Genomic DNA, 15,340 nt, shown 5'->3' on the forward strand with positions numbered 1-15,340 from the left:
TTGGGTTCCTTCTCTTCTCTCTCTCCCTTGCCTCCTCATCTGGTAGTATATATTAATACGATAGAGGCGTGCTTTACTAGCCCTGCCCTAGTATGTTTATTTATTTATTTTTTGGTCACCTTGAGCGACACAAGTTAAAGATCGATAGAGGAAACTTTTCAAATACAGAAAACTCGGAAATCGTTCCTACCACGCGGGAGTTTGCGTATACTGCCAAGTTGTCGCTGAAGAAAAGCGTATTCAACTAGCTTGCACATAACAGCTGACTGGTAGGCATTGAGCTCATACCTTGAAGCTTAGGTGTTTTACATGTTTTCCAGCAAGCAATTACTGGGCGGGACTTTACCAGCTTGAGGCATGTCTGAGAGAACAAGAACAAAGAGGAAGTCTATGAGAAGCAGGTTCAGACTATGTGATGAAAACGATCACTGTACCACAAGTGTGTATGGTATTTCTAACAATGATACCATCGAACTAAAAAGACGGGGTATGCTTCATCCTTCAGGGCGTCGACTCTATAAAGTCGCACGTCTTTGAGTAGAACGACTACTAAGTTTAAATTCAAATATTCGCGGGGCTTATGGGATGATGTACGAGAAAACAGTAGAGATAACGCGGGCAAGCAAGCACAGAAAAGAGAACAAAAAAGGGGGGGTGGAATAACACGTTGTATCTTGCTCTGGGGGTTGGGAATAGAAACAGTAAAAGAGAGATAAATTCCGCTCAGCCCCTTTTCTTCGCTCTCCAAATATCAAACTCCGCCGGCCGACCCACACGATCCCGAACAAGTAGAAGATACGTGCCGGTCCAAACCAGTCACGCAGCTAAAACAGACCATCGTAAACACTTCCAGGGAGAATCCGAACCCTCTCCAAATAGGCGCCGAGCGCACAACGCTGTTTTTGATACAAAAGAAAACGTCCAATTTGTCGCTTTAAGACTCAGGGGCGGCAGGCTTGGATTCCTCACCCTTGTCCTCGGTAGCAGGGGCAGACTCCTCTTCAGGCTTGTCTTCCTTGGAAGCACCCTCAGGCTCCTGGCCATCGGAAGAGGTCCAAAGAGTAAGGTTGTCACGCAGAAGCTGCATGATAAGAGTGCTGTCACGGTAGCTTTCCTCCGAGAGCGAGTCGAGCTCGGCGATGGCATCATCGAAAGCCTGCTTGGCAAGGTGGCAGGCACGATCGGGCGAGTTCAGGATTTCGTAGTAGAACACGGAGAAGTTCAATGCAAGACCCAAGCGGATGGGGTGAGTGGGAGTGAGGTCAGTCTGGGCAACGTCGGTGGCATTCTAGTCCAAATTGTAAGTAGGAGCTTCATCGAGAGAACAACCATCAGGCATACCTTGTAGGCCTCGTGAGCAGCAGTAGCGGCAACCTTGCGCTTGTTGCCAGAAGCAAACTCAGCGAGATAACGGTGGTAGTCGCCCTTCCTATTCATCGAATGTGATTAACCGCATCATTCATGGAGCCTTCCCAGAGCCAACGGGCTTACATCTTGTAGTAGAAAACCTTGGACTCGCCGGTCTCGGCCTTGGGGATGAGAGACTCGTCCAGAACGTCAAGAACATCCTGACAGACCTTCTCCAGCTCGGTTTCGATCTTCTGGCGGTAGTCACGGATGATCGAGACGTGCTGCTCAGAACCCTTGGACTCCTCCTTCTGTTCAATGGAGGAGATGATACGCCAGGAAGCACGGCGGGTACCGACCACGTTCTTGTAGGCAACGGAGAGAAGGTTACGCTCATCGACGGTAAGTTCGCCTCCAATCTGATGCGGGGTCAGCAAAGCAAGAAAAGGGGTGTGGAGGAAGCGATCTCAGGGTGCAAAGCGAAATGGTTACATACGTTGGCGACTTCCTGTTAGATAATTAGCGGTCGCGTCTTAAATAACTGATACAACGAGTGTTTAGTAGGCTGCTACTCACCTTCATGTACGTGACCATCTCTGTAAAGATAGGGAATTAGTATACAGGGTACCGAGGTCCGGCCATTCATGGGATCTTACCATCGTAGCGCTCAGCCTGCTCGCAAAGGCGGGCGAGGAATGTCTTGCTGGAGAAAGGGGGTTAGTATCTCCGTTATCTGCTATTGATTGAGTCGGTCTGGACCCTTACTTCTCACGCTGCGAATGAAGAAATATTGTTAGTATTGATCTACTTTATTATAAAGACCATGTCAAAGGCGATAGAGAGTTTCCAATAGTGAGATGCATGCATCAACACGTCCAGCCGCTATCGCAGCAGCGTGAGGGTAGAAAACAATAGAAGAGGAGGGGTCAGGCTGGAACAACATACCTCAGAAGTCATGCTGGAAGATAGGGTACAGATAGGAGGATTACAAGACAGAGTACGGTGGTTGAAAGGAGTTGATAGGAGAAGAGAAAAGAGGTGTGGGGAAAGAAGAGGACAAAAAGACAACACAGATGGAATGGGGATGTGGAATTCACTAGAGGTTTGACAGATGCGATCCTCAAGCAACAGATGATGAACCGGTGAGGTGACGGCCTGCCAGCTTTAGCGAGAGGCGGGCGCGGCCTACTATTGTTTGTGATGTTTGGCCGGGGATGCCCCCAGGCGCCTGAGGCAAGCAGGGCCCAACAGGGACTGTTCTGCCTGAGGCATGAAAGGCCCTCATCCTTATTGACTGGGCTGTGCGATAGCGCATCCGCTTTGTATTATCCATCTAATGTATGAATTAACTACCTGAAATGTGATGTCAGACCAGACCAATTTGGGCGTCCTAGCATGAGCTACTTCAATTCATTCCGCATTATAGTACCCTCCGCCTCTCTGGGATGAATGTGTATGTACCCGTTCATGAAGGCTTTGGCAACTATCAAAGTGAACCTCATGCGGGCTGCGCAAAGATCAATTGTTGAGACTGAAGCCTGTGCTGACTGCATCGGGCAATAAGTTTGACAGAAAAGAATTGATGATTGTTGGGCTGTGCCTATATGCCTTTTCAATCATACATACATATAACACTTCTTCTAGGCATCTGAAGCTCGACATGCTGAGGCACAGAAGCAGCCCAGTTGGCAAGAGTAACCAACAGTGATAGATGAATAAGTATGCTGAAGAACGAGAAGAAAAGGGGGTGGCTAAAACGAAGTCCAATCTATGATATTCCGTGCGGTTGTCGTACCTAAGGGTTGTGATTACCAACCTTTGAAAGGTGGCAGAAGTGATTTCTCCCCAGACGAGTCCCCTGAGATAGGTCAGAAAGGGACCTAGCAACGTAATATCACTCTACCATCCCCATAGCCATACACCGTACTCTGGAGTCTGCAGTGATTGACCATTTAGTATGCATATCGGAGTACTAGGCACTCTAGCCCAGGGCATGGGCCCCATCCACCCTCTTGGAGACATCCATGGATGGCTCCAGGGCCGAGCATGGGTCTTGGGGCAAGGCATCAACATTTCTGAATGTGGAGATCGGCCCGACTCAATACACGTATTTTACAACAGTATTGTACCGTACATGCATACATCCCTCGCCCTCCACACGTCTAGACTACTTCCACCATGAGATATTTCTAATATAATCTTGGGGTTTAGTGAGATAATGAGATTCGTACGAGTACCGACGAAATTTCCAGTATGTTGACTTTGCTGTTGAAAAGCGATGAGAAACAGGTTGACGCAACAAAGTAGCGGTCATGCTGGGTCATCCACCATATGTGGTTATTTTACCGTTCAGCCCTGTAGGCTTATTTTGGTCCACTGTCAACCAGTCCGTCTTTGCGGCGGCGAAACGGGACCAATGGATCCAAAGACCCATGGCAGCAGACCGCAAAAAGAACACGTTTGAATACAGGGACACCGATAAATTATTATCGACTCCAGGTACTTATCCACTCTCTCGGCTTCAAAACGCACGTCTTAACCCGGAGGCCAATTTCCAGGTTAATTCTTTCTCCCCCCCGGGTCATATCACCTTCGTTTTAATTATCACAGTTATTATTATCCCGACTAAACGGTGTTGTTATCGATCAAGGCGGAAAAAAAAGAGGTTGCCAATTTTCTTTTCCTTTCTCCGCAATACACTTCGGAGCACGGCTATCTTTCCCTCCCTTCTTCTAGATTCTTCCCGATAGTACCTTACCAGTACTCGTTTCGTTACCAATCATCCGGCCACTTGGCGTTCATGTCTTGATCTTTAGCATCTGCGAACTTTTCTCCAAACCTTTCTCCTCTCTTTTCCTCCTCCCCTTGCTCCCAACCCTAGTCAAACCCTTGACGGTTGTGGTTCATCATGGAGCACTCTTACCTCTATTCCCCAAAAGAGGTGCTGGAACACTTTAGTGTTTCAGAGCACTCGGGTCTATCGCAGGAACAGGCGTTGAAGGCCAGGGAAAAGCATGGAGCAAATGGTTAGTCACAAAGATCCAATGTTCGAATGAAAGCACAAACTGACTCAATCTCATCCTTCGTGTAGCGCTTGCGGAAGACCCTCCCACCCCCCTTTGGGAGCTCATCCTGGAACAATTCAAAGATCAACTGGTCCTCATTCTTCTAGGCTCGGCTGCGCTCTCTTTTGTCTTGGCTCTTTTTGAAGATGGGGACGATTGGACTGCCTTTGTTGACCCGGTTGTGGTGAGTCCTGAACATATTTACTTCATTGCTTTGTTAGAAAAGCGCTGCTAACCTTTGCTACGACCATAGATCCTGACGATCCTGATCCTCAATTCTGTCGTTGGCGTGACGCAAGAAACCAGCGCGGAGAAAGCAATTGCTGCACTCCAGGAATATTCTGCGAATGAGGCTACTGTAGTTCGTGATGGGAAAACTCAGCGTATCAAGGCCGAAGACCTGGTTCCTGGAGACATAATCCATATCGCGGTTGGAGATCGTGTGCCGGCCGACTGCAGATTGATTGCAGTCCATAGCAACAGTTTCCGGGTCGACCAAGCTATCTTGACGGGCGAGAGTGAGAGCGTTGGCAAAGATACTCGCGCCATTCGCGATAAGCAGGCTGTCAAGCAAGATCAGACCAACATCCTCTTCTCGGGTACCACAGTGGTCAATGGGCACGCTACAGCCTTGGTTGTTTTAACCGGCGGATCAACTGCCATCGGTGATATCCATGATAGTATCACGTCTCAGATCTCGGAGCCAACACCATTGAAGCAGAAACTTAACGATTTCGGTGACATGCTTGCCAAAGTGATCACAGTCATCTGTATTCTGGTGTGGGTAATCAACATCGAGCACTTTAACGACCCGTCACACGGCGGTTGGACCAAGGGAGCTATTTATTACCTCAAGATTGCGGTTTCTCTTGGTGTGGCTGCCATTCCCGAAGGCTTGGCTGTTGTAATCACTACTTGTCTTGCTCTCGGTACTCGTAAGATGGCCAACAAAAACGCGGTGGTTCGGTCGCTTCCTTCTGTGGAAACCTTAGGAAGTTGCAGCGTTATCTGCTCAGACAAGACTGGTACTCTGACTACTAATCAGATGAGTGTGAACAAGGTCGTCTACCTGGACAAGACTGGCAACAGTGTTCAAGAGATTGATGTCGAAGGCACAACCTTTGCACCGGAGGGCAATCTTTCCCAAAATGGCAAGGCCTTGCAAAATCCCGCGGTTTATTCCTCCACCATTCGACAGATGGCCGAGGTCATGGCTATTTGTAACAGTGCGAATATCTCTCACGATGCCAAGAGTGGTGTCTACTCCTGTATCGGCGAGCCGACCGAGGGAGCCTTACGCGTCCTGGTTGAGAAGATTGGAACTGACGATGCCGCTACCAATGCCAAAATATCCCAGCTCCCTACATCTCAGAGACTCCGTGCTTCGAGTGCCTATTATGAGAGTCGCTTGCCGCTGAAGGCAACTTATGAGTTTTCTCGCGATCGAAAGAGTATGTCTGTCCTCGTTGGCACTGAGAAGAAACAAAGTCTTTTGGTTAAGGGTGCTCCTGAATCCATCCTTGAGCGATGCACCCATGTTCTCCTGGGATCTGATGGGCCCCGTGTACCTATTACTAAAGAGCACGCCAATCTGCTCTCTGCTGAGGTCGTTGAATATGGTAACCGTGGCCTTCGTGTGATGGCTTTGGCCCGTGTTGATGATGTGGGAGCCAACCCCCTCCTGCGCAACGCCCAGACTTCCGATGATTACGCTCAATTGGAACGGAACATGACCCTCATTGGCCTTGCCGCCATGCTTGACCCCCCGCGCCTCGAGGTTGCTGATTCCATTAAAAAGTGTCTTGCCGCTGGTATTCGGGTGATCGTTATCACCGGTGATAACCGAAACACTGCTGAGGCCGTCTGCCGCCAGATTGGTGTCTTCGCTGAAGATGAAGACCTCGCCGGTAAGAGTTTTACTGGTAGGGAGTTCGATGACCTTTCTGATAGTGAGAAGCTCGAGGCTGTTAAGACGGCCTCTCTTTTCTCTCGGACCGAGCCCAGCCACAAGTCTAAGTTGGTCGATCTCCTTCAGTCTCTGGGCCATGTGGTCGCGATGACTGGTGATGGAGTCAATGATGCGCCTGCCCTGAAAAAATCTGATATTGGTGTAGCTATGGGTACTGGTACCGATGTGGCTAAGCTGGCTGCTGACATGGTGCTGGCAGATGACAACTTTGCTACCATTACTGTTGCTGTCGAGGAAGGAAGATCTATCTACAGCAACACTCAGCAGTTCATCCGGTATCTTATCTCCTCTAACATTGGAGAAGTGGTATCGATCTTCTTGACGGCGGCTTTGGGTATGCCTGAAGCGCTGGTACCCGTGCAGTTGTTGTGGGTTAACTTGGTCACCGACGGTTTGCCTGCGACTGCTCTGTCATTCAACCCACCTGATCATGATGTGATGAGACGCCCCCCTCGTAAGCGTGATGAGCCCCTTGTTGGTGGCTGGCTACTATTCAGATATATGGTTATCGGTACATACGTCGGTGCTGCCACCGTCTTTGGCTACGTTTGGTGGTTCCTTTACAACCCCGAAGGGCCTCAGATTTCGTTCTGGCAACTGGTAAGCTCAACAATAACCCTTAAAACTCTCCCTTGTACGCATTACCCTGTACTGACCCCGTCTGCAGTCTCATTTCCACAAGTGCTCCGCACAGTTCCCCGAAATTGGTTGTGAGATGTTTACGAACGACATGTCTCGTTCTGCTTCTACGGTTTCATTGTCCATCCTGGTGGTAATCGAGATGCTGAACGCTATGAATGCCCTGTCGTCTAGCGAGTCCCTGTTGACCTTCGCTCTCTGGAACAACATGATGCTGGTCTACGCTATCATTCTCTCGATGACATTGCACTTTGCCATCTTGTACATTCCATTTTTGCAGGGGTTGTTTTCAATTCTGCCGCTAAACTGGTTGGAATGGAAGGCAGTCTTGGCCATTAGTGCTCCCGTTATGTAAGTCTCGTTTACCTTATTGTGGGTTCTGACTAGCTAATAAGTTACAAGATTTATCGATGAGGCACTTAAATTCGTCGAGCGTCAGATGTACACTACAACCTCCAAGGGTACAGGTCAGCAGAATGGAGCTGCGTCCAAGCCTAAGAGGGCATAGATGTTGCAGGATGGGAGGTGGAGTGGGTGGCACGATAGATATAGATATCGACCCTTTGAGTCGTTGATTTCAATTTTTCTTTCTTTTCTTGGACACTCATGACATGTATGAAACGTGTTAGATGTTCTCCGCGGTAGAGAGCAATGAAGAAATGAATTAGCCAGGATTATCGAAGCTCCGGCCTATGGGTTGTCAGACCATTTTTCTCGTGTTGCAAAGAATAAGAATTTTTTTTTTTTTTTGTTTTTCTCAACTCTCAGATTCACCCTCTTGATTATCTCCCGCAAAAACAGAACCTTTTTTTAGTGACAGCAGAGAGTCACGTTACATTTCCCGTCCGTGACTTGATTCTCGAATTCTTCGATGAATGTAGACGGAATACTACCTTCCTACATGTGCCTACCTGCATACTAACTACTACTAGTCCGATACGACCCTGGACTAACCTTGCCTTGAGGGCACTCCTTCCATTCCATCCATGACATGGGTCTCCTGACCTTTCCCGAGACAGTGAGGGGGATCGCCGCATTCCTCAGCCATACACTCTTTTTTCTCGGTGCAAAAGAGAGCGACATGCTACTTAGTGTTACCATCAATGACGATGTCGGTATAGTTTAGGCTAATTAATGGACGGGGTAAATGAGTGAAGGCCGTCCATGAGCGAATCACCATGGCCATTTCCTGAAAAGCAAAGCCATGCGGGGGAAATTGAAATTGAAGCCCTGACTGGAAGGTTTCATGCCAAGAGCCATCAGCGAATGTTTCGGCGATTTTGAACCGAAGTTACATCTTTTGATAACACGGCCCAAGTGGTGGACTGACGCGGCGATCTTTTCCCCGGACTGGATGCTGTCTTTTGCGGGGTGAAAGTCTGGGGATCCATTACCTTATTCTCTACCCCAATGAGGGCCACAAAATTCCCCCTCTTCGCGGCTTTCTTTCCAGGAATGACTCGATCCGCGACCTAAGCAAAAGTAGAATATGTCGAGATGGCGCCATTGGGCGAGGGCTGTGTCTACGACCCCAGAATGCACGCACCGGGGCTGCCGTCATATATTTGAAAAACGAAAAATATAAAAGGACGTCGGTGTGACACAATCGCCCGTCCCCATACCTTCAGCCATTATGATCGATTATTCTACACCCTGAAGGTACCGCTTCTTTCTTTGAAACTTGCAACAATGGGGTTGTTACATTTCCTGCAGACCCGATCCGGGTTTAAAGTCGACAATAGGAAGACAACCTCGGCAGCAACCCTCACCTTACGCCAAAGTATATGGCCCTTATGTCTCGTCACTATTCTCTTCTTCTTATGGGTGAGTTTGTGGTGCTGCTGTCTTACAACCGCCGTATCTGGTTGCTAAGGTCCGTTAGGGGTTCGCCTATGGACTGCTGGATACGCTCAATAAACACTTCCAGATTACCCTAGGCATCACTCGGACTCGTTCGGCTGGTCTTCAGGCTGCGTACTTTGGGTAAGCCACACACAACTTCGAGTAGGGAATTTTATTCATGAGATTAGGGCCTATCCACTGGCATCCTTAGGATATGCGAACTATATGCTGCGTCATTTTGGATACAAGTCCGTGTTTATTCTGGGATTGGTCCTCTACGGGATCGGCGCCCTCTGCATGTGGCCCGCCGGCCTAAATCGCTCGTTCGGAGGGTTCTGCGCTGCAACTCTCGTCATCGGTTCGGGCTTGGGATCTCTCGAGACAGCAGCTAATCCATATCTTGCCGGTGCGTACGTCGAGGTTCTCATCTCGGAGGCATGAACGCTTAAGTCAAAGAACGCTCACTAAAACCTATTGTGTAGTCTGTGGTCCACCAAAGTATGCGGAGATTCGAATCAATCTCGCACAAGCTTTCAATGGAATCGGTACTTGCGTCGCCCCGGCTTTAGCATCGTACGTGTTCTTCACCGATACCGGTGACAGCGTCGACGCCCTCAAAAGTGTACAATGGGTGTACCTTGCCATCGGTATCTTCGTGTTTCTACTTGCTGGGGTGTTTTTCGTTTCAAACATCCCTGAAGTCACAGATGAGGACATGGCGTTCCAGGTTGCCTCCACCCATGTTGGCGAGCAGGATAAGCCATTCCGGAAACAATACAAACTGTTCCATGCCACCCTAGCTCAGTTCACATATACCGGTGCCCAAGGTGAGTAGATAGATCATTTACTCTCTTCCTAGCCGAAATTACTGCATCTCACCCAAACGACCTGAACCTATCTAACATATTCTAAACGCTCAGTGGCTATCGCCGGATACTTCATCAACTATGTGACTGAAACGTGGCCCGGCACTGAGGATTCCACCGCATCCAAGTACCTGGCCGGCGCCCAAGGAGCCTTTGCCGTCGGTCGGTTCGCAGGTGCTTTCTTAATGAGATTTGTCAAGGCTCGTTGGGTATTCCTAGTTTATCTCTCCTGCACCGTAGCATTCATAGCAGCGTCAACAACTCAAGGACACAAGACCGGCCTAGGTACGTCCCCAGTACTCTTGCCAAAAACTGTCTTGGCTATGTTGCACGAACTAATAAATCTCAAATCAAAGCAATGCTCTTCCTCACTCTGTTCTTTGAATCCGTCTGCTTCCCCACAATCGTCGCCCTGGGTATTCGTGGCCTTGGTCGTCACTACAAGCGCGGTTCTGGGTTCATCGTTGCCGGTGTTAGCGGTGGTGCTGTCGTACCCCCAATCCTGGGGCATGTCGCTGATATGCGGAATAATACTGGATTTGCTATGATTGTGCCGACTATGTTCATGGTCGTTGCGTGGACGTATGCCGTGGCGGTGAATTTTGTTCCTGCGTATCGGAATACGGTCGATATGATTGGAGAGAGTGAGGTCGGACTTGAGGCAGGGGATGATGGTGCTAAGGAGAAGGATGTCGAGGTTGGTGTCATGGGCCAATCGAAGGAGGTTGTTGTAAGGTGATCTTGAAAGTTATTCCTATTCCTTGGTCTTTAACATAATAATGTGTTATAATGTCAATTATATTGTGAAGAGAGTCAAGCAACCTATACTAGAAGCGTATGCTTAAGAGGTTAGAGCTAATTGTTGAGCCTTTCGAACTACTACGGTTCGATAAATCTACCTTCTACATGTATGTGATAGAAACTTAAACTCATCGAGATGATAGGCCTTCGATTTTTAAAACAATATAACTGTCTGACGTCTACTCTATTTATATGCAAACAAGACGGACACAAAGTAAAGCAAGAAGTTAGCGATGAATGACAGGTCTATTCGAACGATAATGCATTGATCACTGGATGGATATCATTCCCAGTGCCAACCGAGATCCAGCCTTGGGGCACGATATGGTGAAAAAAAAAACATGGCAGAGAAAAAGAAACGAGAAGAGAAGAATGATTGCGTATGTAAAAGGGGATATCTCAAAACACGCCAGTCCGACTAGGACCATCAGATTAGACTCAGCAGAGATTAACCAGGGCTGACGAACGAATATAATGCAAAATAAGATACACAGAAAGGAGATCGCGATATGAAGGGAGGGACGTGCTTAATATGGCAGTGCAAATCTGAATTAGAGGAAGGAAGCCCAGAATGGGAAGGAAGTGAAAGGGAGGAACAGAGGAAAAAAGAAAAGATAAAGAAAGTCGGGGGAAGCCACAGAGACGGGGTGTAAAGCATTCAATCCATCACCTTTTACCCAGACCAGAGATGCCCAAGAATACTGTCCAAAGAAACTAGCGCCGCATAGCCGCAGGGGTATAAAATAAATTGTATAACAAGAAAGAAACCGAAAATGCCAACCAGTAGAATGAAAGGAGTGATAGTTGATGCCTCCAACCCTTTAATATTATGTCACGGCTCTCTTCCCGGAACGCACCGATCTCGGAGAATTGCCAGTTGCTGCGTTCAGCTTTGATGTCTTGAGTGAAGATGAACGTGGGGGACGCAATGGACTGGTATCAAGGTCAGGAGCTGGGGCTAGAACCGGCTTAGAGCTTCGCCCAGACAAGTCACTAGCATACTCCAACCCTATGTGTTCATCTGTCTTCATTTCAGTGGGTGATCCAGGCTCCTCTTCGGTTCCCGTAAATGCGTCGACTTCTTCGATATCTTCATCTTCCTCTATGTCTTCTTCTATGATTTGGCTCTTTCGCGCCACAGGTCGAGCTGCGTTTGAGGTCTCCACGACGGCGGCACCACTACGGGGAAACTCCGGGGCAGCCATGCCGCCAGAGACCATGAGATTCGCAGTGTGGACCATAGGCCCCTTGAATGCAGATCGTTTGCGGCGTGCAAACACAAGACTTGACGACGGCGAATATAATAAGGGGGCAGGTGCCGATTCGTTAAATATAGAAGTCATTCTACCATTGGGATCATCCACCTCTTGGAACCCACTGTTCATGCCTCTAACCAAGCGGATATTGCTGGGAAAACGGGACGAGGCGCTGGGAGTGGTAGGGAGAACTTTAACGGAGGAATGAGGGGATCTGGAGGCCCGAGCTGTCGGGGTTGATGCTGAGCCGATGCTGTTTGACGAAACAGACGACGCCTTTGAATGCGTGTGAGTATGGTGGATGCTGCGAATAGAGGAAATCGAAGACGAGGTTGACTTGCGGCCTCGCAGGCCAGCAGAGGATCGCCTGTAGGAACCCCGAGGCGTGATTGGAGAGGGAGACAAGGAGTTCCGGTGACTTGCATTGGTGCTCAAAGGTCGAGTCTGGCGAGGATAAGAGTGGCGGTGATTGGGATAGGAAGTACTACTGCGGGCCAGGCTGCTGGCATTGGAAGCGCGCTTTATCTGTGTCGGTGTCGACAACTCTCCCGTTGTGGGGCCAGTCGAAGAAGACTGCGCAGATTTCTTCCCGGTATCCTGCCCTTTGGACGGACTTAGCTTGTCCGAAAGAAACTTGCGATGGGTCCCTTGTGCACCAGCAGCCTTGGTGTGGGGGGACTTGGCTCTCTTCGTAGACTCGACAAACCAATGTTTAAGGGACGCCAGTTGACTGAGGATTGGATACTGACGGCGCCCAGTGCGACGTCTGAAGATCCCATTATGTTGGGCTAATTCGGGTTGAGAGGCGCTTACATGCAATGTACTTGGCCTGCTTGAACGTCTTCTATCCTTGGGAGGTGGTAACGGGCGGTGTCGGGTAGAACTAGCAGACCTAACAGAGTCTTTGTCAACGGGAGGAGGCGGATTGCTAGAAGCTGGGGATTGGATGGGAACTGGCTCCGGTAGACTAGGCAACTCAGGTACAGCAAGCTGCGAAGGTAAACTCCGTCGATCCCTGCGACCGCGCTCCTGGAGAGGTGCATTCAGGGAGGCATGCCCCTCCTCATCAACTTCCACAAGGGCGGCTGAAATTTTCTCTAGCCGGCTGCTGGCTGCGCTCAGGCGACGAATATTCTTCGCTTCAGCTTCTCGCTCCCTTCGCTTACGCTCTCGTTTTTGCTCCTTCCGTTGTTCTTTTTCAATCAGCAATGCCCACCAACCGGCGAGTGGGTCGCATCGTTGAGCAAGGACACTGTCGACCACCTCATCAATATTGACGCCGGCACTTTTCATCCGCTGCAAGGTTGTCTTCTCTAGTGGCGTGGTAAAAGGAGCAGGTCGTGGGATTTTCAATATTGCCAATTGGTCCGGGGCATGTTCGGCAAGGAACGAGTGCGCCAAAATTTCGTCTAGGCTCGGCCGGATCAGAGGGCGCTTTGATAAGAGCAAGTTTATAAGAGTTTTTGCATCATCCGGAAATCTGTCATTGTAGACAGGATCCTCCGTGAGGATCCGAGTCTTGGTAACTTGGTCGTCGTCCTCGTCGAAGGGAAGCTCCCCAGCGAGGAGAGCATATAAAATGATGCCCAAGCTCCACACGTCGACCTTTTCGCCTGCATACTTCTCACCCTTCAACATCTCCGGGGCACTATAACATATCGTACCACAGAATGTTTGTAGGTAGCTTGCTTTGCCCTCATACTCCCGAGTAAACCCAAAATCGCATAGTTTGACATTCTCATGTTTGTCTAGTAAAATATTCTCCAATTTCAGGTCCCGGTGGACGCAAGATTTGCTGTGAACGTAGGCCACCGCACCGACAAGTTGCGTGAAAATCCTTTTGACCTTGTCAACGGGTAGTGGGCCATGACGAAGAAGGTAGTTGTAGAGTTCATCACCTAGCCGCATCTGTCAGCAGTGGGGTGGTAATACACTGATATACACCCCATACCTGGACAATATTCCAACACCAGCCAAACCAGCTTCTCCGTCACGATAACTTCGTAGAGGCGGGCAATGTGAGGATGCAGAAACTGACGATGATGATGAATCTCGCGCGGCAGATTCGTATCCTCTCTACTTGAGGACTTGAGCACAACCTATTCGCAATTACATTAGTCAATACTCTCATTCACGTGCAAGTTGTATTGTGCAGTTATACCTTGGAGCCATTAGTGAGCTTATGGGACGCCAGGTAAACCTTGCCGAAGGAACCTTTCCCAATTAGCCTTCCGAGTGTATAGTTCCCTACACTCCGAAGATCCTTTGAAGAGAATTCCCTGACGAAGATGACGTCGTGAGTAACGATAGGTCTGGCCGGAGTAGAGAGAGAAAGGAGGTGCTTACTCGAGTAATTCATGGTAGGACTGGGCGAGCTGTAGTGTAGTTTCTAGTTAGCTAGGCTTCAATCAAAAATGTGAGATTGATGGGACCGGTAGTAAACAATATTTGGTCACAAGGACGATGAAGGATACACTGGATCTGCAGAGAAAACCTAGCAGTATGATCCATATGGGCGCATAGCTAGAATGATGCTATTGACTCGATAAGCTGAAACCAACGAACCTTCTCCTTTTGTTTTTGGGCATGAACCTCCGCTCTCGTCCTGGGAGGCGGCATGTGTTAAGATAAATCCCCGCCTGTTCTAAAATACACCGCGGAGACGAGAAATGCGCTTCTTGAGCTTCTGTGTAGTATCTTCAGACAATCGTAATTCGTGTGCGACTGCCATTCAAAGGATCGAGCACATTAAGACCGCTTATTTGAGTAGAGAGGGATCGGGACGTAGGCTGTAGCGTGATGCGGAGGCCGTGAATCAAGGAGCAAGCCACTCGATACAGCTTGAGGGCAGACCGAGTAATATACAGCGAGGGTTGGAATATTTCACGGAGCAAAATATCGAAAGTTAATGGAGCTTATCTCCGAGTCTTGGTCAAAAGAGAGAGTGCAGGATGGCGTAGCTGGTGGAAGCCGCGGAGGAGTGGACCGCAATATCAAAACGGAAGGAGAAGGGGTCGAGCCGCAGCCGGGGAGGCGATCAGCTAGGACAAAATGATACAATGTCAGTTTATTATAAAAATGTATCAAGCAGAACAAATAATGCCTAGAACTGCTTTGGGGTGCTAGCGAAGAAAGCAGAGGGGAAAAAAGCAAGGGGGGAAAAAAGCAAGCATACCACAGAAATAACGGACTACGAAGGACAAGAAACGAACGGATGGAAGTAAGAGAGGGGGTCTGAGAAAAAGAAAAGAGAGCAAGTAATGGAGAAATGCAGCCAAGCAAACTTCCAGTGGGCTTAATTGTCAATCAAACAAGCAAATATGTGTTTGTGTGTATACCAGTGGTGTTGTGCGTGACAGGAGAGGACAATTAGTATGGGATGAAGTAAGGAAAAGGCTCTGACGACAGCCAACAGGACATTGCATAAGCGGTTGAGCCGTTAATTAGCTCGTTCAAAGCCGATGGGAAACTATTCCTTCGTTCCTTAGACTGTATTATGATTTTCTCCATTAGCTGAGTGAAAACGTGGGCCGTTTCTTGTCATTGGAAAGTATA

General features: G+C 48.8%; 4 protein-coding genes across 4 annotated transcripts; 2 read left to right on the top strand and 2 right to left on the bottom strand.

The window, feature by feature from the left end:
- Positions 1-425: 425 nt before the first annotated feature.
- ANOM_003554 (14-3-3 adaptor artA-like protein) lies at positions 426-2,304 on the bottom strand (the record flags this gene model as incomplete). The annotated part of the gene is made up of 8 exons (XM_015548811.1): positions 426-1,288; positions 1,342-1,429; positions 1,492-1,766; positions 1,844-1,855; positions 1,924-1,943; positions 2,004-2,050; positions 2,113-2,120; positions 2,293-2,304. 8 exons carry the CDS (start codon positions 2,302-2,304, stop codon positions 935-937), a joined length of 816 nt encoding a protein of 271 aa, XP_015408170.1. The 3' UTR covers positions 426-934.
- Positions 2,305-4,255: 1,951 nt separating this feature from the next.
- On the top strand, positions 4,256-7,694 carry ANOM_003555 (calcium-transporting ATPase; the record flags this gene model as incomplete). The annotated part of the gene is made up of 5 exons (XM_015548812.1): positions 4,256-4,373; positions 4,439-4,596; positions 4,666-6,981; positions 7,049-7,371; positions 7,423-7,694. 5 exons carry the CDS (start codon positions 4,256-4,258, stop codon positions 7,526-7,528), a joined length of 3,021 nt encoding a protein of 1,006 aa, XP_015408171.1. The 3' UTR covers positions 7,529-7,694.
- A 1,015-nt stretch (positions 7,695-8,709) lies between these two features.
- ANOM_003556 (putative l-fucose permease) lies at positions 8,710-10,467 on the top strand (the record flags this gene model as incomplete). The annotated part of the gene is made up of 6 exons (XM_015548813.1): positions 8,710-8,844; positions 8,903-9,003; positions 9,051-9,268; positions 9,345-9,689; positions 9,783-10,013; positions 10,085-10,467. The coding sequence occupies 6 exons, from the start codon at positions 8,710-8,712 to the stop codon at positions 10,465-10,467; spliced, it is 1,413 nt and encodes a 470-aa protein (XP_015408172.1).
- Positions 10,468-11,356: 889 nt separating this feature from the next.
- On the bottom strand, positions 11,357-14,404 carry ANOM_003557 (non-specific serine/threonine protein kinase; the record flags this gene model as incomplete). The annotated part of the gene is made up of 5 exons (XM_015548814.1): positions 11,357-13,683; positions 13,737-13,884; positions 13,947-14,064; positions 14,132-14,160; positions 14,351-14,404. 5 exons carry the CDS (start codon positions 14,402-14,404, stop codon positions 11,357-11,359), a joined length of 2,676 nt encoding a protein of 891 aa, XP_015408173.1.
- Positions 14,405-15,340: the final 936 nt, after the last annotated feature.

This window comes from Aspergillus nomiae, assembly GCF_001204775.2.
Source record: "Aspergillus nomiae NRRL 13137 chromosome Unknown contig00087, whole genome shotgun sequence".
Classification (NCBI taxonomy): Eukaryota; Fungi; Ascomycota; class Eurotiomycetes; order Eurotiales; family Aspergillaceae; genus Aspergillus; species Aspergillus nomiae.